Source organism: Cnephaeus nilssonii (assembly GCF_951640355.1).
Source record: "Cnephaeus nilssonii genome assembly, chromosome: 13".
Taxonomy (NCBI): Eukaryota; Metazoa; Chordata; class Mammalia; order Chiroptera; family Vespertilionidae; genus Cnephaeus; species Cnephaeus nilssonii.
The window spans coordinates 80,910,415-80,930,911 of NC_137084.1; the positions used below are offsets into that span (position 1 = coordinate 80,910,415).

Here is a 20,497-nt window from a genome sequence, read left to right on the forward strand (position 1 = left end):
AATGCTCAACCGCTGAGCCACGCCGGCCGGGCTCCCCTGCTGCTTCGTGCCTTCATTTCGGGATTGGCCTTGGTTGCAGCAATCTGAGTTCCTACAGAGAGAGGAGAACCCCGAAAGGGCAGGGCAGTTGGGGTTCCTGCTCAGCCCTGGCAGTTAGGTCATAAGACGACTCCTCATTGATTTCTGTGGCTCTTTCTGCACTAATCCAAGAGCCGGCCAATGACCCGATGGACAGAAGTCAGCCCTGGGGAGAGCCGTGGGCATTTTTGGTTTTCCAGCCCTTAGTCCTGCTGCTCCTCCAGGTGGATGGTGGGGAATTCATTTCAGGAGCTTTTAACGACTTCCTGGAAAGGATACTCATGCTGTGTTTGTTTTCAGGATAGCATCAAACGTCCCTAGGCCACCTTTCTAGCCATGCCCACTGCACTCACTGGCTCTTCTTGGCATGCAAACCCTTCTGTCTGTACGCAGCTGGGCTGCCCACTTGAGGGGCTGGGGGCTGGGGGCTGTGTCCAGAGAGAATGGGAGGGTCCATAGGCCTCTCAGTTTTCCAGAAAAGGCGGGCTCTGGTTTGGGCTCAGCCCCCTGTTGGCATCCTGGCCTGACAGAGCTCCCTGGATAGTGATCAAGACCCCTAGCCTTCTGTCCTGGTGACTGGTGTGGTTCTGTGTCCCAGCGATCATGACCCCTGCCCTCTGTCCCGGTGACTGTGGGTCTGTGTCCCAGCGATCATGACCCCTGCCCTCTGCTCTGGTGACTGTGGGTCTGTGTCCCAGCGATCATGACCCCTGCCCTCTGCTCTGGTGACTGTGGGTCTGTGTCCCAGCGATCATGACCCCTGTCCTCTGTCCTGGTGACTGGTGTGGTTCTGTGTCCCAGCGATCATGACCCCTGCCCTCTGTCCCGGTGACTGTCTGTGGGTCTGTGTTCCAGCGATCATGACCCCTGCCCTCTGCTCTGGTGACTGTGGGTCTGTCTCCCCAGGCGCTGGAGATCAGTGAACACATGAAGGAGCTACAGGGCTCAGACTCCGATGCCTCCGACTCCAAGTCCTTCCTTGGCCTGGTGAGTCAGAGGAGGGAGCAGGGGCTGGGAGAGAGCATGCGTTCGCGGGTCACGGTGCCTAAGGGTCTGCCTCTCGTCACAGCTTATACCTGGGCCATCACTAAGGATAATACTGCCTACTGTATAGTTTGTCATGAGAAGAAATTGGGTCAAGGGAACCATCAGCACATAAACCTTAAAGAAAGGTCGCTGTTGTTGCCATGGCTGCCGTGTGAATGCCCTGAGGTCCTGCGAGGTCAGCTCCTCTGGGCTCCGCAGGAACATCACCTGGATCTAGGCGGCCACAGACTGTGTGTGCATGTGTGTATGTGCGTGTGTGATCACTGAGCGATGGCGAGGACCATCTCAGGCTCTGGCCAGGAGGGTGCTGGGGTTTCATTTCTAAAATTAGGACATTGTCCTGGAATGCCAGCCTCCATGGTTTCCTTGTCCCAGCCCTTCCCGCAGCCCCTGGCATCCCGCTTCCTGCCAGGCCTGCGTCTCGGGAGGGGCGTGCTCCGGGATGCATATGGGCCAAGCATTGCCTCTGGAAGCCGCTCCCTCTGTTTGGAGGAGGTGGTCCAAGGGGAGGGGCTCATGGAAGAGGGTCAGGCTGAGCAGCAGCGATGTGAGGGGTGCAGAGGAGGCAGGAGGGGTGCTCCAGCCCCTTCCCGGCCCTGGGCTAAGGAGCAGATGGGGTTGCATGAAGTGGGGTAGAACTCAGCCTGAAAGGAAATGTCACCCCAAAGGAACCTCCTAAGCCAGGAAGGCAAGGCACAGCGCCCCTGCTGGCTAAGGCGCCGGGGAGGATGGCCATGTCGCGGGCTCTTTGATGGGCTCTGCCCTTCCGAGGGGCCAGGTGTGGAGCCGGTGCCCACCATCCTCTTCTCTGAGGGGGTGCCTGGAGGACAGCACGGGCTGCAGGGCCAGAACACGGCTGGGCGTCCGCCATTTGTCGGCTGATGACAGCTGTCCCAGGTAGCATGCTGCCAGGTAGCAGCCCTCACCTTGCCCAGTGGGTCTCAGGTGTGGAGGGCGGCAGCATGGTTACCTGGCCGCCGGGCAGCAGGGAGCTGGCGCCTGGGTGGCACTTGCTGCCTGCCCCAGCGAGAAGCCTGTGGGAAGCGCTGCAGCGGAGTGCCGGTGGTTCGGAGGCACTGGACGCGAGCGGGACGAGCTGTGAGGAGCCCACGCCGTTTCCGAGCTGCCCACAGGTCTTCAGGCGCTTCGGTCGGGCACAGGAGGGAGAGACAGCGGGAAGGGGACAAGCTTTGCGGCAGGCGTCATGCCAAGAGCTTGGGCTTTGGAGTCTGTCCCGGGCACATCTGCCCGCAGCCCGTTGTCTGTCAGCGGCGCGACCTTGGGGAAGTGTCCCGTGCTGTCAGGCCCTTCCTCGGCCGGGAGGTGCGACAGGAGTACTGCTCCAGCACGGCTCCGTTTCCTCATCCTTTCCTACGAGCAATTTCCAACGTACAGAACAATCAAGAGACTTACAGTGACTACGCGCACACCACCTGTAGTCCACAGCGAACATGCTAGCACACTTGCTTGGTCACCGTCTGCTCACGGTGTTGTTTTGAAGATTGAAATAATTAGATGTCAGAATATTTAGTGCAGTGCCTGGCGTGCGGCAGGTTCTTTCTGGAAGGCTGGTGAGGGCCTGTTGGGTGCCGGTGTGAGGGGCAGCGTTGACCTCCCCCTCCCCGTCTCCAGGACTTTGGTTTTCGCGGCCGGATCTCAGAGCACCTGCTGGACGTGGACCTGCTTTCCCCGGTCCTGGATGGAGCCCGCTGGGAGGTGAGTCTCTGGGTGGTGGCCAGGGTCTCCCTTTTTGGGGTAGCCCAGAGCTGAGCCCTGCCCATCCCAGGACGCATTTACGGGAGCTTCCTCCCTCTGGAGTCCTTGAGGCCTGGCCCCGACTGCCTGGGACGGAGCTTCTGACCACTCCTTCGCTGATGCTGTGCGAATCAAGGCTTCCCCCCCCAACCACCGCATTTACCTGCTTACCATCGTTTAGCCCCGAGGGTTGACCACCTGCTCACGTGCAGAGTGCTGTATGGACGGTGGACTCCGCAGTGCTTCCCAGCTGGGCCCATCCAGCCGTGGCAGCCTTCTCCGCAGCTTCCCTGTGGGCTCCAGCTGCGCCCTCCTCTCTCCACTCCCTACTCTGCTGCTCCTTCCCCCTGCCCAGCCCTTTCCTGGTCTCCAGGCAGGCGGCAGCAGCCCCTCCCTTTCCCCCCTTAGTGCTGCTTTTGTTCGTAGGTTCTTTGTCTCCCGTCAGATAGAAGCTCTGTGTGGGGCGGGTGATGTCTGACCCCGAGCAGGGTACCAGGACGACTCAGACACAAGTCCTGTCCTTACGGAGCTGTGCTATGAGAAGAAAATGGCGCAAAGAATGTAAAGATTAGCATGTAAATTTCAAACATGCTTAGCTGTTCTGACTCATCCTGCCGAGTGAATTAATTGCCTATGAGAGCATTGCCTCTGGGCTTTGGCGGGAAAATTACAGGCCTCTAGGAGTCTGGAGGCTGGGCATGGGGTGCGTGTGTGTGGCATCACTGAGTCAGGGAGGGTCCTGTGGGCTCATTTCCAAAGCGAAGACAAGCAGGTCCTTTTCCTCCTCTGGTTGGTTAACAGGAGAGGTTCTGGCCCACGGACTCTGCAAGTTTGAGGGGCATTTGGTTTGAAATGGACACTTGTTGGGTGAAAAGAACAAGAGGCTTGATGTGAATCTAGTGAATGCGTGCTGGAGCCAGGAGAGGCCCTGCGGCCCTGCGGGAGGCCGGCGTGGTCCTCGGCCCGCTGCCAGCCCCCCGCACTGCCCCGCCACCGGGACTCTGCTGCACGTGGTCGCCCATGAGCAGCTCTGGCGGGGTGGGCAGGCACAGAGCAGGGGGTGGGATTTGTCAGGAGGCGTGGGGAGCAGGTGACTTGTGGGGCACCTTTGGCAGGAGGTAGGTGGCAGGTTACTGACTTGGCTGGGCTCTGGCTCTGAATCTAGGCAATAGCAGATGCTTGGGGGCTTCAGTGAGGATACGTTTCCAGTCCTGCCGAGTCTGAGGAGGCCGGCAGCCTCTTTCTGGGCCATGGCACTTGGTCTGAAGCAGGAGCAGGACCTGGCTTGGATTCGGTTCTCGGGGGGCCCCTCTGGCCGCCCGCTCTGGCCCAGGATGTTGGGTGTGGAGCAGGTCTGGGTGCTCAGGTGGCTGACCACACAGAGCCCTTTGCGGGGCTCAGCCTCCCGCTCTCTCCTGTCTTCAGGCCAGGAGGACCGAGCAGAGCCTTGTGTGGGCCAGACAGAGCCGCGGGGGCAGCGCCTTCGTCATTCCTGCGGCTCCTGTCCGTGTTCTGTACTTGCTGGACCTCTCCCAGGGCCAGGGCTAGTGCAGAGGCTCAGAACTGAGCTCAGGGAGGTTTTGGTCCTTTAAACGATGAGATGCAGCTTAATGAGGTATCTAATTGACATGTAATAAACTGGACATACTTAAAGTGTACCATTTGACAACTTTTACTATATGAATGCAACTTTTAAAACATCACCGTAATCAAGATGATGATTATGATCAGTTATAAACATGATGAATTTTATAAGTTACAAAAGTGATCATAAGCCCTAGCTGGTGTGGCTCAGTGGATAGGGCATTGGCCTGTGGACCAAAGGGTCCCAGGTTCGAGTCTGGTCAAGGGCCTTGGTTGCAGGCTCCTTGACGGCCCAGGCCCTGGTCGGGGCACGTGCAGGAGGCAACCATTCGATGTGTTTCTTTCATATCGATGTTTCTGTCTTTCCCTCTGTCTTCCACTCTACCTAAAAAATTAATGGAAAAATATCCTTGAGTGAAGATTAACAACAACAAAACGATCATGAAAGTATTTCAGGTACGGATGGTCAGAGTCTCCCTCAGCCTCCTCCCGCAGGTAGGGCCCACCCACAGCTCTCAGCATTCTTCCTGGGCCTTTCCAGACAGTTCTCTGTGTATCTGTGTACACGTCACATAGGTCTATTTTCTATCTGTTTTTCTTTTTTCTTCCCACAAAAATTGGACTGGCTCCAAAAACTGCTGGGCCACGTGAGCACGGACCCTTGACCTGTTTGTACGTTATTTCAGATCTCCTTTCTGCTGTGCCTGGCTGCAGAGCCTTCTGCCTTCTGAAAGCACTGTGTTTATTTAAGTATTTAAGTGGGGGCTGGATCGTATGCCAATGAAACCCGAAGCTGAGTGAGGGCCCCCCCCGCCCCATCTGGAGGGTCTTAGGCCAGAGGCGGACAGTGTGCTTGCTGCCTCCCCTTCTGACGATTGAGACGCAGGATTTCCGCCTGGATCGTGACTCCTTTTGTGGGATCAAGTGAAGCTCCCGAAGGCCCTCTGGGTGCCATCCCGGGCGTCCCCTTTTCTGGAGCAGGGGTTCCTGGCGGAAATACGAGATGAGATGAGGAGGAAGCAGGCGCTGTCTGCAGCGAGTTCTTCCTGACTCAGGGCTCAGCTCAGTCTCCAGTGTTATGATGGCCGCCTCACTTTGTTACCCACCTTCATCGTGGCTTGCTAGATTGGCCTGTGGGATTTTTTTTCTTGAGAAATGAGAGGGGGAGCTCTTTACTGAGCCGGTGAGGGAAGACAGGACGGGAGGACGGTGGGTGGGGCGGGAGGAGGGCTGCGTCCCGCTGTTGTCTGCGGCTGACGCCAGGAGGAGTGGCAGCCTGGCAGGGAGCCCCGTTGCTGCGGGCACCAGGAGGTACTCCCGCAGCCTGTTTTAAAAAATATATGTATGTTTTTATTGATCTCAGAGAGGAAGGGGAGGGAGAGAGAGAGAAACATCAACGATGAGAGAGAATCGTTGATTGGCTGCCTCTGCACACCCACCACTGGGGAGTGAGCCCGCAACCCCGGAATCAAACCTGGGACCCTTCAGTCCGCCGGCTCCTTCCACTGAGCCAAGCCAGCTAGGGCAGCCTTTTTATTTTTAATGGAATTTGGGGAGCTGGCTTTGAGCTCAGGCCCTGCCCCTCCTCGCCCATCCGGATGGCAGAGCGGGCTCCAGCTGCTGGGGTTCAGGCTGCCAGTGGAGCGGTGTGTGTTGGGGGGGCACTGCGGATCCAGGGCCAGAACCCCCCGGGGAAGAGGGAGTGAGCTGTCTCCTGCCCAGGGCTCCTGTGCCGTCAGAGGCCAGAGGAGTGGCTGCTCCTTTGTCTGCCAGTCTGTCTGCCTCAGGCAGGGCGGGAGGCGCAGGGGAGCTAACTGGTGGCCCTCTTCTGGGGGCCGGCTCTGGTTTAGGTACTAATCTGATTGACTCCTCTCCGCGGCTGGCACGGGGTGGGGGCGAGGCTGACCACATCACTGTATTCTTGTGGCCCCGCCTCTGGAGGACATCCTCAAACTCACCACGAATAGTCCTTCTCTTCACCAAATGTGCCGAAGCCCAGGCTTTGCGACGAGATCCGTCGGGTTTTTGATGGAAGGGGCCTCGTGGCCCGCTGATGGGAGCCGTGTGGACCCGTTGGGCTCCCTTTCTGTCTTCCTGTCTTCCTGTCTTCCTGTCTGGGCGCAGCTCTCTCGTCCCCCGGAGTCTTCCTCTCGAGGGCAGCTGTCTGCTGCTCCCTCAGCCGTGTCGTCTCAGCGTCCTTGGTCACTGGCACGGGAGGTCCGGGCCCCTGAGAACGTGGGGTTCACAGATCTCTTCTTCGACGACAGCGAACGCGTCCAGCGGCAGGGGCAGGCTTTCCTCCCTCTCGTGTGTCTTCCCGCAGCCCCGGCTCGGTTCTGGCGCAGCGGCTGTGGTGTCTGGCTCGCCCTCCCCAGCCAGCCCGGCCGGCCCTGGGAGCAGCTGGGAGCCGGGACTTAGCCAGAGCCTAGGGGGCTTGACTGGACAGTAGACAGGCCGCTTCTGCTGCATCCCGAGGGGTCCTCACCACCAAGGAGCCACTCTCAGGGCTTCCCCGGGCATGGCGGGCGGGGAGGGTTGAGGGATCCACATCCAGACCCTCCACTGTGCACTTTCCACCGCTGCTGCCCGCAGGCCCAGAGGCCGGGAGGAGACCAGGACAACAGCCAGTCCAGCCACGAGGAGCTGCAGAGCGAGCCCTCCCACGGCTCCGAGAGGTACGGCTGGGGGAGGCCGCCGCAGGGAACTCTGGGATGTGTGCTGGTCCGCGTGGCTCAGGTGCTCCTGCCTGAAGGCGCATGGGAACCGACAGGATGGCCTGGCAAAGTGTGTGTGTGTGTGTGTGTGTGTGTGTGTGAGAGAGAGAGAGAGAGAGAGAGAGAGAGAGAATATGCTTGTGTAAGTGTGTGTGTGTGTGTGTGTGTGAGAGTGAGTGTGTGTATGAGTGAGTGTATATGCTTTGTGTGTGTGTGTGTGAATGTGGGTGAGAGAGTGTGTGAGTGAATGTGCTTGTGTGTGTGTGTGTGTGAGAGTGAGTGTGTGTATGAGTGAGTGTATGTGTGTGAGAGAATGAGTGATTGTATATGCTTGTGTGAGTGAGTGTGAGTGTGGGTGAGAGAGGGAGAGAGTGTGTGTATGAGTGAGTGTACATGCTTTGTGTGAGTGTGAGTGTGGGTGAGAGTGAGTGAGTGTGTGTATGAGTGAGTGTATATGCTTTGTGTGAGTGTGAGTGTGGGTGAGAGTGAGTGAGTGAGTGGGTGTATGAGTGAGTGTATATGCTTGTGTGAGTGTGTGTATATGCTTTGTGTGAGTGTGAGTGAGTGTGTGTGTCTGTGTGAGAGAGAGTGTATATGCTTTGTGTGAGTGTGAGTGAGTGTGTGTGTGTGTGTGAGAGTGAGTGTATATGCTTTGTGTGAGTGTGAGTGAGTGTGTGTGAGTGAGTGTATATGCTTTGTGTGAGTGTGAGTGTGTGTGTGAGTGTGAGTGTGGGTGTGAGTGTGGTGAGAGCAGACCTGTGATGCCACAAGACAGGCGAGTGAAGAGCTGCTGGTGCCTGGTTGACCTGCACGTGGCACCACTGTGGGCCGGGGCTCGACTTGTCACTGCTGGGATTGAAGTGTGTCTGGTTGTGGCCTGGAGTAGCCTCGGGAGCCCGGGGGTCATGCGGGAGGGTCAGTTCTGCAGCTCAGAGCTGGACCAGGGCCCTGCACAGCAGAACAGGCGTGGCTGTGTGTGGGGGGGAGGGGCTTCCCGCTTCCCAGGCTTGAGCCCTGATAAGGCAAAGGCTGCCACCTGGAAGGGGAGGGCAGTCATTCTGGCTTTTGGACCTTGAAAAACCATCAGAATTCTTCCTTGAAGCTACAGCTCCATGCCTTTCCGATAGTCTGACCACTTGAATCTGGCTGCCCCTCTCCTTCCTATTTCCTGCTGGGTCCTTCCATCCCTCCCTGGCCCAGCGATGCAGCCTCTGCGCCCAAGGGTGCGTGCCGCTCTGCTCCTGGGCGGCACGTGCAGCACAGGGCCTGGTCCAGTCCCGACGGGAGCACTCGGCAGGCGTCTCCCTTCCTGCTCTTCCAGCCGCTCCGCCCTCCGCCCCTCCCCACTCCGTGAACCTGGGGCCCAGGCTGCGGTCCAGTGGAAGGAGGAGTGGACGTAGGTCCCCACTGCACCCCAGTCTCCTCCTGACTCCCCTCTCTGGCTGGTCTGACCAGGGTATCCCCTTCACTTCTGTACGGGGAGCGGCTTGGGAGTCCCCGGCACAGCCAGGCCACTGTGAAAGGGCCTCTGCAGGCCCCTGATGGGCAGCCTGAGCGGCGGGGCACCCAGGAGCCCCCGGAGCACTCTGCACGCAGGTAAGAGTGAGCGTGCCTCCCGCGAGGGCGCGGCCGACCTGGGTGGAGTTGTGTGTGGGGGGCTGGGGGTCTGGGGTGACAGGCCTGGAGAAGTGGGGGAGCGAGTGGCCCTCCTGGAGCTGGAGGGTGAAGAAATTGGCCTCTTCTGAGTAGTCTGCAGCTGAAATTGGGGTGCCTCGTCTGATTAGGGGAGCTTAGGAACTCTTGAATGAGGCAGGTCTCTTCTGACCCAGCTGCCTCCCCACCAGGGCTGGGCAGAGACTGCCGTTACCTGTTACGGGGCTGTGCGGGGCCTGCCCAGGGGCCCTTTCTCCTAGTCTCCGCCCAGCAGCCCCTCCCACCCAGTGGCCATCCCACCTCTGGTGGGTAGCACCCTTGTGGGGCCCCGTAGTGTGCCAGGCGAGGGAGGTGTCCTACCCCAGGCTTCCCTGCGGCCAGCCGAGGTCCAGACCCCGGCGCTGGTGCTGTCTGCAAGGGGAGACGCTGGCCTCAGGGCTCACCCTGTGCAGTGGTCCCTGGGGAAGTTGAGCAGCATCCGTGCTCGGTTGCCAGCATCTCTGGGGCACCTGCTGTAGGCAGAGCTTCCTGGGTCCAGTAAGCATTCTGCCTCCCACGTGGGAGGGGCGATCTGCTCTTCATTTAAACGGCTCGGGAAGAGGCAGGGAGAGCAGAGGGAGCGGTAAGACCTGAGGAAGGGGAACTGTTGGGGCTGCCTCCCTGTCCCCATCACAGCTCTCTGACCCCGAATGGGGTGCCACTGGAGCCCCTGCATTTCTGCTGGCTGTAACACATTTGCTTCTTTATTGCCATCAAGGGATGAAACCCCAAGTCCACCTGCCACCTGCAAGAGTGGCGAGGCGCCGTGCTCCCAGGCCGAGGAGCCCGAGGAGCCCGAGGAGGAGGCGGTGGCCGGCCCCACCCTGCCCATCTCTCCGGAGGGGTAAGGGCCTGTCCTCCATCTTGTGTGGGTAGCTGTAGATCCCATCCACTTTTTTTTTTTTTTTTAATCCTCACCCGAGGACAAACACACAACCGAATGTGCCCTTGTCCAGGAATCGAACCCGGAACCCTTTGTTCCACGGGCTGACACTCTAACCACTGAGCCAGACCAGCCAGGGCTGTTTCCACCCACTCTTGGGTGGTGGGGAAAGATGCTCCAATCCCCCCAGAGGTGGTGTGTGTGGGGGGGAGTGTACTCTTGGTTCTGTGAGCAGCCTTGAGACCCCAAGGAGCCATCACTGTCCTCAGGGTTCCCCTTGTCAGGACCTGGGGAGCAAGGGTGCAAGGGAGGGGGTACCTCCTGAGTCATTAGCAGAAACCTGGTAAGTCATGTTCTCCCCTTTACCAAGCACTATTTCCTTTTTATTTTTTAAATTCTTTTTTTAAATTTTTTTTTATTGTTGAAAGTATTACACATGGTCCCTCTTTCCCCCCATTGACCCTCTCCAGCCCGCCTCCCCTCCCACTGTTTTCTCTTTCCTCTGTAACTGGAGAAAAATGCCCGCTTCGACAAAAAGCAGACAGAAGTTCTTTGGAGCTATTTATATACATGGAAGTACACAAATCCGAGTTGTACAAGTCAATGAATGTTTACATGTGTACACACCATGGACCCACCCCCGGATCACACGGGGAGCATCCTGTTCCCGAGAGCCTTTCCTCGTGCCCCCCGCCCCTCCCCCCCCCACCCCCCTGGCCGCCCCATCCTGGCTTCTGCCCGCAGACCCGGCTTTCCAGGTCTCCACCTGCATGTGAGTGGATTGGATGGTACACAGAGGCTCTTTGTGTCTGGGTTTGAAGCTCACCACAGCTTAGACATCATGTAGCGTTTCCCTGCCCAGTTCACCTTCCCCTCTCCCACCCCTTTTACAGATGGGGAAACTGAGGCTCAGGGAGGTAAAGGGCTTGCCCAAGGGCACATGGCTAGTTAGTTGCAGACTTAGAACTAGATTCCAGTCACTGGGACATCAGGTTCGTGGGGCCTCTGCTGTTCTCGACAAGGTGACCAGGCCACCAGCTGTGCCTGCCTGTGGCCTGAGTGGTTCGGAAGCATCCTCGCCCTCGGGCTGAGCAGAGACTGTCCATCCGCCATGGCTCGCTGACAGTGCCCTGGGGGCTGGCGAGGCAGACTCCGCGCTGCAGGAGCGAGGTACTGAGGGGCCTGTGCTCAGGTGCTGACCAGCCGGCAGCAACAGCTCTGCCCCGAGGGGTGACGTGGCCTTCTCAGGCCTCCTCGGTGGCTGTGGACAGCCGGGTCAGGGTGCTTGCTTTATTTTATTTTTTTTAAATAAATTTTTATTGATTTTTTACAGAGAGGAAGGGAGAGGGATAGAGAGTTAGAAACATTGATGAGAGAGAAGCATTGATCAGCTGCCTCCTGCACCCCCCCACTGCAACCAAGGTACATGCCCTCGGCCGGAATCGAACCTGGGACCCTTTAGTCCGCAGGCCGACGCTCTATCCAGTGAGTCAAACCAGCTAGGGCTGGGTCAGGGTGCTTTCTATGAGGACAGAGGCGAGTGGTTCAGAGAAGGGGCCCTCTGGGCAGAGGTCAGAGGTCAGAGGGTGGTCCCCAGCACCTCTGGGAGAGAGGCTGGGCAGTGAGGGCAGCCAGGGCACCTTGCGTTTCTCCCCGTCCCAGCGATGCTGCCCTGCTGGGGCCTCGGGGACACTTGCCCTGAGCAGTGCACGCAGGGCCCTTGGGACGCGCCTTCGGTCCTCTGCGTCTTCCCAGGCCCCGCACTCCCTTGTCCTTACTCCCCGAGGACTCTCTGTAAGAGTTGGCTAGTCCTGGGAGGGGCAGCCACTTCATGTTAGGAATGGGGTGGTTTTCTCGGTGTTGTGGGGAGCAGCTCTGTGCCTCGTTCGAACCTGCGGAATTTAATATACGGAGGTGACTGGCATCATGGAGAGGCCAATGGCTCCGAAAGAGGACCCTGTTACTAACATTTCCAGAGAAGAGGGCATGCCACGCCGCCCAGGGCCGCGGGGGGAGGACCGGGCTGGTCAGGAGGCAGGAGAGGTGAGAAGGGAGGGCCTGGTCCAGAACCTTCATTGGGGTGTTCGTGGGAAGGAGTGGAGGAGGCAGGGTAGGTCCCTGAAGTGTGGCATTGGGTGGTTTGAATAATGTTGTGGACTCGGGGTTATGGGTGGTCTCTGGGTGGTTTAGGGCAGGGAGATGGCCCCGTGGTGTGCGATAAGGAGGGGCTGGGTGTGGACGCAGGACTGTCTGAAGAGTTGGCTAGTCCTGGGAGGGGCAGCCTCTGCATCAGCAAGCTCTGTGAGAATGTCAGCACATCGTCAGCGCAGAAGCCGAGGAGCCGGGGGTAACAGCCTGCCGCCGTTCGCAGATGTCACGCTGAGTCAGGGGCTAGGAGCAAAGGGCAGGGCAGCGAGCCTGGGCTGGGCTCGCAAGCAGCCACCGCCAGGCACGCTTCATGCCAGGCCCGGGTCTGGGAGCCGGGGACTTTCTTCCCTTTGCCACGCCCACATCTTCCGTGAGGTGAACCATGGGGTGGCGTGTGGGGACACGGGTCTCTGGTTGCAACCCCAGTGTCAGTGGTGCACGGCCGTGCCAGAGGGTCTGGGTGCCGTGTCTCCCTCCGCCTCTTCCTGCCACCCTCCCTCCTCCTCTCGTTCCCGCCGGCCTGCCGTGACCGTGCTGCAGGGACCGCTGGGGCTGGTGCCCGCGGGCGGCCTAGAAAGCAGACCTCCTCTCCCTCTCAGGCTTCACCCCCAGTCGCCGCGGGGGTCTGCCTGTGGGCCAGTGCTGCCTGCCTTGGACCTGAGGGAGTTTAGGACGGCACATCTTAGAGCAGGGACGCAGGGAAGAGGCGCACTAAGAAGTAGGCCGGTGTGCCCGCTCGCCAGGCGTGTGAGCCAGCTCACTGGTGCGTGCGGCTGGGCTCAGGCTGCCGTGCCGTCGGACGCCTCATCTTCCCGCAGCATCTGTCCCTGGGGTTCCACATAGCTACACAGCCCAAGGGAGACACAGTAAAGGAGCCATCTCAGGGAAAACAGTGTTTGCAGCCAAGGCTGGAAATGAGTTGGAGGGTTGATGAGGCGGAGAGCTGGGGGAGGCTCTTAAAAGGGCAGATGCTCTTACATCTGCATTGCTGGGCTGTGGGGCCTGGAGGAAGCTGGCATTGGGAGGAGGGGGGTGGAGCTGGCAGCAGAAGAGAATTAAAGACAAAGCTCAGGACCCGTTTTGGTCTGAGTTATAATTTTAGGAATGGAGGAAGGAAAGGTTTTAATGGTATTTCAGATGTCGTGCCTGCCTTCTCTCCATAGTCTCATGGCCGAGCGGGAATTGTTCCAAAGGCCTGTTGTCAGCTGCCATCCTAACCACGCCCGCGGCCGCCCTCCATCCGCTGCAGGGCTAGAGCTGGAGGGAGGAGGGGCTTCTGTGACCCCAGCCGGGAGTGGCTCCCTGCTCCTGGGTTTGGACCCAGCCACATGCTGCTGAGGTTGACGGTGGGTGGGGGGGCCCTGCCAGGCCCGAGCACTGTGGGAGGAGGTGGTGGTCGGGTGGCAAGAGCAATTTCTAACGAAAGATTTAGGGACCTGGGGATGCAAACACATGCTGGCTTTTAGGAAAACGGCTCTGGGAGGCGAAACACTTTATCTCGCTTGTGCTTTCATTGTTCTAAATGTTCTTGGGGTTTCTCTTTGGGCATTTCTTTCAGAACCAGAGTACAAGCAACAAGCAACCTTGTTAATCGATAGGCATCTTTGTAACCGATAGCCTTCGCCTTTCCTACCACCCACCATATGCACCGGGTCAGCTCTGAGTTTCTTCTACTCTTTGTCGTTGTTACTCCTCACCTGAGGATGTTTTTACATTGTTTTTTTTTTTTTGTTGTTGTTGTTGGTTTTTTTTAGAGAGAGTGGAAGGAAGGGGGAGAGAGAGAAACATCGATGTGAGAGACACATCGATTGGTTGCCTCCTTCATGAGCCCCAACCAGGGCCAGGGATCGAGCCTGCAACCGAGGTACATGCCCTTGATTGAAATCGATCCCAAGACCCTTTTGGTGTGCGGCTGACACTAACCACTGAGCACACCAGCCAGGACTCGGATCTACTTTTAAACATGGATTCCTCTCAGTGGATGACCGTGTGGCCTCGTGTGGAGCTCTGGAGCCTGGCGTCTGTTGTGCTCCTGCTTCTGTCTCTGGCTTAGGGGTGGCCCCTGCTGGCTCACTGGGCAGTGGGGGTGCGGTTTCCTGTCCCTGGGCCTCTGTGGACTGTTCTGGGTCTCGGCTGGGAGGGCTGCTGCTGCGTCCCCTGGCTCCTGTGCGTTGGCCTCTGTGCAGTGTGGGAGGTAAAGAGCCGCCATGGGGACTTCCAAACGGTTGGCAGGAGCCTTGAGCAGCAGGCCCAACCCCGTGGAGGGCAGAGCGGGCCTGAGCCCCGTGGGAGGAATCGTCAGGGCCAGCGCGTCCATTTCTCCTCTGCTGCCAGCGTGGGAGCCTCATCTCCGCCGTGGGCCCGGGTCTGCAGGGCCTGCTCTGCCGTAGCCAACCACGGTGGGGCTTGTCTTGCAGAACGGATGCTGCCTGCATCTCTGAGGGCGTGCATAGCCTTCTGCCCGCCTGGGGGACCCGAATTGCATGTGTGATTCCTGATGGAGGGCCCTCCTTGAGGGTCTGTGATGGCCCGTAGCTCTATAAACCTGGTGCCGAAGGGCGGCGGTATTAACACTGTGAACTCCTGTTCCCTCCCCTTGGTAGGCAATCTCCAGAGCTCGTGGCTGCCCCAGAGCAGGTCCCAGAGGCCGCCCGGAAGGCCATGGAGGAGGCAGTGGCTCAGGAACTGGAGCAAGAGCAGAGGCGGCTCCTGGAACTGAAGCGGGAGAAGGTGCAGCAGCTGCGGCAGAGGCTGCAGCAGGAGGAGGAGGAGGAGGCGCTCCAGCTTCGACAGCGGAAAGAGGAGTCTCTGAGGTGCGGGGACCCCCCTCCCCAGACAAGCTGCAGGGTCTCCCTCCTGGGGACCACTGGGTGCCTGTGGCCTCTCCTCGCCGGCCTGTGTGGAGGAATGGGCTACAGAGCCAGGGCGCCTGACCCCCGTCTTTGGTGGGGAGTTGGGAGGCGTGGTCGTAATGGGAGTAGCTGGCATCTTTTGAGAGACTGCACTGAACCATGTGCTTTATTTTTATTTTGTTTTTTAATATACATATATATTGTATTAATTTCAGAGAGGAAGGGAGGGGGAAGAGAGATAGAAACATCAATGATGAGGGAGAATCTCTGATCGGCTGCCTCCTGCACGCCCCCTACTGTGATGGAGCCCACAACCCAGGCATGTGCCCTGACAGGGAATCAAACCATGACCTGGTTCATAGGTTGATGGTCAACCACTGAGCCACGCTGGCCGGGCTCCATGTGCTTTATATCTGTGACTTTGTTAGCCTTTCGAACGGCTCTTACGAGGTGTTATTATCAACCCCGTTTTATAGAATGTGGAATGCAGACAAAGAAATGGAGGCACCTGTAGGTGAAGTCCCCTGTCCCAGGTCTGGAAGCTGAGACACAGCAGAGCCTCTTCCTAGTAGCCAGAGGCTAATCTCTGAAGCCCATGGTCTTACTTCCTGCAGGTTCTCTTCCTGGGGAGTCGGGGCCTGCCGGGACCTGGTGTGGTGGGGCCTCGTGCTGCAGTGGGAAAGCTCTTGCCCAGGGCCCACACGTTTCTGTTTGGGTTCCTGCTCTTTGCGTAGCTGGCTGGGAGGCCCTAGACAAATAAGACCCTTAAGCCTGGCCAGGCCTGTGTGTGTGTGATTGTGTGTGTGTACAGTGGAACCTCGTTCAAGAAAGCTGTTTGAGAAGCAATTTGTTCGAAAACAGAATCCTCCCATTAGAAATAATGTAAATGGAAGTAACCTGTACCAGACCCCCAAATGATTCCCTGTTTTCACCTCTCTTATGCATAGTACATGTCTAATGTACTGTTTAATCTATACTAATAAAAGGGTGATATGCTAATTAGACCGGACATCTTCCGGACGTCCTTTCAGACAAAGCTGTGGTGGCAGCGGCCGAAGAGGCATTTAGGGGCAATCAGGCCGGCAGGGGAGGGCAGTTAGGGGCGATCAGGCTGGCAGGCAGAGGCGGTTAGAGGTGATCAGGCAGGCAGGCAGGAAGGTGAGCAGTTAGGAGCCAGTGGTTCCGGATTGTGAGAGCGATGTCTGACTGCCAGTTTAGGCCTAAACTGGCAGTCAGACACCCCCTGAGGCATCCCAGATTGGAGAGGGTGCAGGCTGGGCTGATGAACACCGCCCCCCCCCCCCCACACACGATTTCATGCACTGGGCCTCTAGTCTATAAATAAAACACTTCTTAAATTCATCGAACCACCCCCTACTAGCCTTAAATGAATTTTTCATCTGTCACTGTCTTCGAAATGCTATCACAGGCTCAATGCTTTTCCTTTATCCAAATCATCAACAGCTTTTCTATCGCTTCAATTGCCTGTGATTGCTGTTTTGTGAGCACTTTCACACCCTTAGCAATATTAACACTCTTTTTTAAAAAAAAATGTATTTTTATTGATTTCAGAGAAGAAGGGCAAGATAGATAGAAACAGCCGAAACCGGTTTGGCTCAGTGGATAGAGCGTCGGCCTGCGGACTGAAAGGTCCTGGGTTCGATTCCGGTCAAGGGCATGTACCTTGGTTGTGGGCACATCTGTGCAGGAGGCAGTTGATCGATGTTTCTCTCACATCGATGTTTCTGACTCTCTATCTCTCTCCCTTCCTCTCTGTAAAAAAAAAAAAAAAAAAAAAAAAAAAAGATAGATAGAAACATCAATGATGCAGAGAATCATTGATGGGCTGCCTTCTGCATACCCCACACTAGGGATCGAGCCCACAACCAGGCATGTGCCTTGACTAGACTTGAGCTATGACCTTCTGGTTCATAGGTCAAAGCTGAACCACTGAGCCACGCTGGCCAGGCAACATTCGCACTCTTGATGGCCTCTTTAAGTTTTAAAATTGTGCTAATCAGCCAGCAACAAAAGCATTCTCTCCTTTGCTTTGTTGTCAGGCGGAGGTATCAGCATGAAAGGGTTGTCAGGTCAAAAACTGAAGTTTTTGGTTGACAACTGAGATATTTTTTGTCTTGACTGAGAACTGAAGTGTTGGAGGTGGGAGACGTTTGAGAAACGAGGTTTGACCGTATAAGTATGAACAAGCTAGAGGTGATGTTTGTGAGAAAAGGCTGCCCTGGGCTGGCACAGGGGCGTCCCGGGTCCCTGTCTTCTTTCATCTCTGCCGCTTTAGTGCTGGCTTTACTCTCAGGGTCTCTTCTCAGTCCAGCATAGCTGCTGGCTCTCCAGCCATCACGTCTGTGCTCCAGGCAGGAAGGACGGGAGAGTATAAGGAGGGTACCTTCTCTTTCCTTCAGTCCCATTCATGGAGTTTTCCCGGAAACCTTATCCAGTAATTCCCACCTAAATCTCATTGGTAACCCCTGGTTGCAAAGGAGACCGGGAAATGTAGTCCTTTAGCTCGGCCTCTTTACCTGATAGAATAAACTAGGGTCCCGTTAGTAAGGAAAGTGGGAGAATGACTGCTGAGGAGGTGATAAGCAGTCTGTCACAGTCCCAGGATGGGAGAGGTGCAATAGAAAGAGGTTAATATAATTCACGTACTTGGCAATTTAACGAAATCTTACTCTCTCGGACAGAACATCCAAAGTGATAGAGACTTATTTTTTGTCAGAGATAACGAAGTGTGTCTAAAGAACGGTCACACTTTATTGAGAGAAGTTAAGCAAACCAGTCCCTGACTATCCAGAGGGCGGGGACCGTCTCTCTTATTAGCCAACACCGGATCCACTGACCCAGGGCCCATCCGTACACCCCGCCCCTGGGTCCCCTGCCCGGGAGCAGCCCACGGCACAGACCCCCAGAGCACCCTCCTCTCCCACCCAGCTGGGAATGGAGCCCAACAGCGCTCAGCTCACCTGGAGAGGCCGAGCCAGGAAGAGCAGGGGGGGGGGGGGGTGCGTCCCTGCCTGCCCCCAGGCCCCTCCTCTCCTGCCCCTCCCTGAGCCCAGCAGACTGTGCCTTCCCTCAGGTCGTGGGGAAGACAGATGGCCGGTGTCCGCCTCGGCCTGCACCCGGAGCGCTCGGTAAAGGCTAGCTGTCCTTTTGTCTTCAGTTGAGATCAGCCCGGCGCTGCAGTCTTGACGGAGTGAGGTCTCTGTGGGCAGCGCCTGGCCCGGCTGTCTTTGAAATCGCTCATCACGAGGCCCCTGCTTCTGTGTACACGGGAGCCCTCCCGAGGGGCGCTCCCTCTGGGAAACTTGCACTGGGTAGAAATTTCTGGAAGCCACACTGACCTTAGAGCAAATATTTCTTAATCTTTTTAAAATTTAAAGTAATTTCAATTACAGTTTACATTCAGTGGCATTTTGTATCAGTATCGGGCGTGCAGCGTCGTGGTCAGACCATCGTCTGCTTGGCAGCGTGTCCCCTGACATCCCAGGCCCCGTGGGCACACAGCCTGGGCAGCGGTCGTGACGGACTCCCTCGCTGCGCTCCCGCCCGTGGCGTTCTGTGGCAGCGTCTCCCGTGAGCAGTGAGCAGGCAGGAGGAGGCCGAGCTGAGTTGTGAGGGGCAGGGCCGCACCTCCGGAGCCTCCCATTCTGTGGAGCCTGCACGGCAGTCACCACAGGCCAGGCAGGTTGTCACGGACTCACGTTCTGTCCCCTGGAGGAGGGCACGGGCTGATGACCTGAGATAGAAAGCGCCCTCCGTCTTCTTTGGCTTTGGAATTCATTAGCGAACTTCTCAAAGACGGCGTCTCCGGAGTCGTGTTCCTCGGTTGTGGACTCCCTGCGCGAGCTCCCGGCCCTGGTCTGGGGGCGGGGGGCCTGGGGGCGGGGGGCCTGGGGGCGGGGGGGCCTAGGGGCCTGGGGTCTGGGGGCGGGGGGCCTGGGGGCAGGGGGCCTAGGGACCTGGGGGCGGGGGGCCTGGGGTCTGGGGGCCTGGGGGCCTGGGGTCTGGGGGCGGGGGGCCTGGGGGCGGGGGGCCTAGGGGCCTGGGGTCTAGGGGCGGGGGGCCTGGGGTTAGGGGGCCTGGGGGCCTGGGGTTTGGGGGCGGGGGGCCTGGGGGCCGGGGGCCGTTGGTGCTGGCAGCGGGATGTCTGCTTGGGGCAACGTGGTTCCTGTGGCCGGTCTGTCCAGAGGATACCCTCATAGACCCCCAGAGCTTGCTTATACAGGGTGGCCCCTGAGTCGCTTTACCATTTAAAAATGGAATTAATTTTTTTGTTTTTTAATGTTTTCTATTTTTTACAATACAAAGTACAGAAAATGGGAATTTTTAAAAGTATGTATGAAAAATTATGTCACATAAATGTCCTTCATTTTCCACTTCACAAGCACAGGATCTTTCCGTGGCATTTTCCATGATGGCTGTTAACATGTCCCTAAGCTGCTGGGCAGTCCTGGGTGTGAGTTCATGTACCAGTGCACCTATGTGGGTCCGTGTGTAAGTCTGTGCCCTAGTCAGCCCTGCTTCTCCCCATCGCCCTGCCCTCCCCCTGCGCCCTACACACTCAGCCCTGCTCCCCCAGCGCCCTGCACACGCTCAGCCCTGCTCCCCCAGCGCCCTGCACTCGCTCAGCCCTGCTCCCCCAGCGCCCTGCACATGCTCAGCCCTGCTCCCCCAGCGCCCTGCACACGCTCAGCCCTGCTCCCCCAGCGCCCTGCACTCGCTCAGCCCTGCTCCCCCAGCGCCCTGCACACGCTCAGCCCTGCTCCCCCAGCGCCCTGCACACGCTCAGCCCTGCTCCCCCAGCGCCCTGCACACGCTCAGTCCTGCTCTCCCCCAGCGCCCTGCACACGCTCAGCCCTGCTCCCCCAGCGCCCTGCACTCGCTCAGCCCTGCTCCCCCAGCGCCCTGCACATGCTCAGCCCTGCTCCCCCAGCGCCCTGCACACGCTCAGCCCTGCTCCCCCAGCGCCCTACACACTCAGCCCTGCTCCCCCAGCGCCCTGCACACGCTCAGCCCTGCTCCCCCAGCGCCCTGCACACGCTCAGCCCTGCTCCCCCAGCGCCCTACACACGCTCAGCTCTGCTCTCTCCCAGCGCCCTGCACACGCTCAGCCCTGCTCTCTCCCAGCGCCCTGCACACGCTCAGCCCTGCTCCCCCAGCGCCCTACACACGCTCAGCCCTGCTCTCCCCCAGGGCCCTGCACACGCTCAGCCCTGCTCCCCCAGCGCCCTACACACGCTCAGCCCTGCTCTCCTCCAGCGCCCTACACACGCTCAGCCCTGCTCTCCCCCAGGGCCCTGCACACGCTCAGCCCTGCTCCCCCAGCGCCCTGCACACACTCAGCCCTGCTCTCTCCCAGCGCCCTGCTCCCCCAGCGCCCTGCACACGCTCAGCCCTGCTCTCCCCCAGTGCCCTGCACACGCTCAGCCCTGCTCTCCCCCAGCGCCCTGCACACGCTCAGCCCTGCTCCCCCAGCGCCCTACACACGCTCAGCCCTGCTCCCCCAGCGCCCTCAGTGTTCCTCTGTGTGTGAGCTGAGCACGGTCTCCTCCATCACCAAAAGCTGCCTGGGACGCACGGCTGGGTCAGTGGGTGGACCCAACACGGAAAGCGCATGTGTGCTCTCTGTGTTAGTCATGGAGGGCTGATTTCAAAATGAAATTCAGGGATTTTTATGCGTTGTTCCATCATAATTTTCCCATAATTAATTTCCAGGGAACAAGTTT

At 58.3% G+C, this 20,497-nt stretch overlaps 1 protein-coding gene across 2 annotated transcripts in view; it reads left to right on the forward strand.

Annotated features, from left to right (window-relative positions):
• CEP164 (centrosomal protein 164) overlaps nucleotides 1–20,497 on the forward strand; it is an 84,252-nt gene that overhangs the window by 53,982 nt on the left and 9,773 nt on the right. For both annotated transcript variants that reach the window (XM_079789398.1, XM_079789399.1), the window contains 6 exons: nucleotides 985–1,065; nucleotides 2,758–2,841; nucleotides 7,057–7,139; nucleotides 8,634–8,774; nucleotides 9,589–9,714; nucleotides 14,505–14,714. In XM_079789398.1, coding sequence (XP_079645524.1) covers nucleotides 985–1,065; nucleotides 2,758–2,841; nucleotides 7,057–7,139; nucleotides 8,634–8,774; nucleotides 9,589–9,714; nucleotides 14,505–14,714 — 725 coding nt within the window. The remainder of the gene's footprint in view (nucleotides 1–984; nucleotides 1,066–2,757; nucleotides 2,842–7,056; nucleotides 7,140–8,633; nucleotides 8,775–9,588; nucleotides 9,715–14,504; nucleotides 14,715–20,497) is intronic.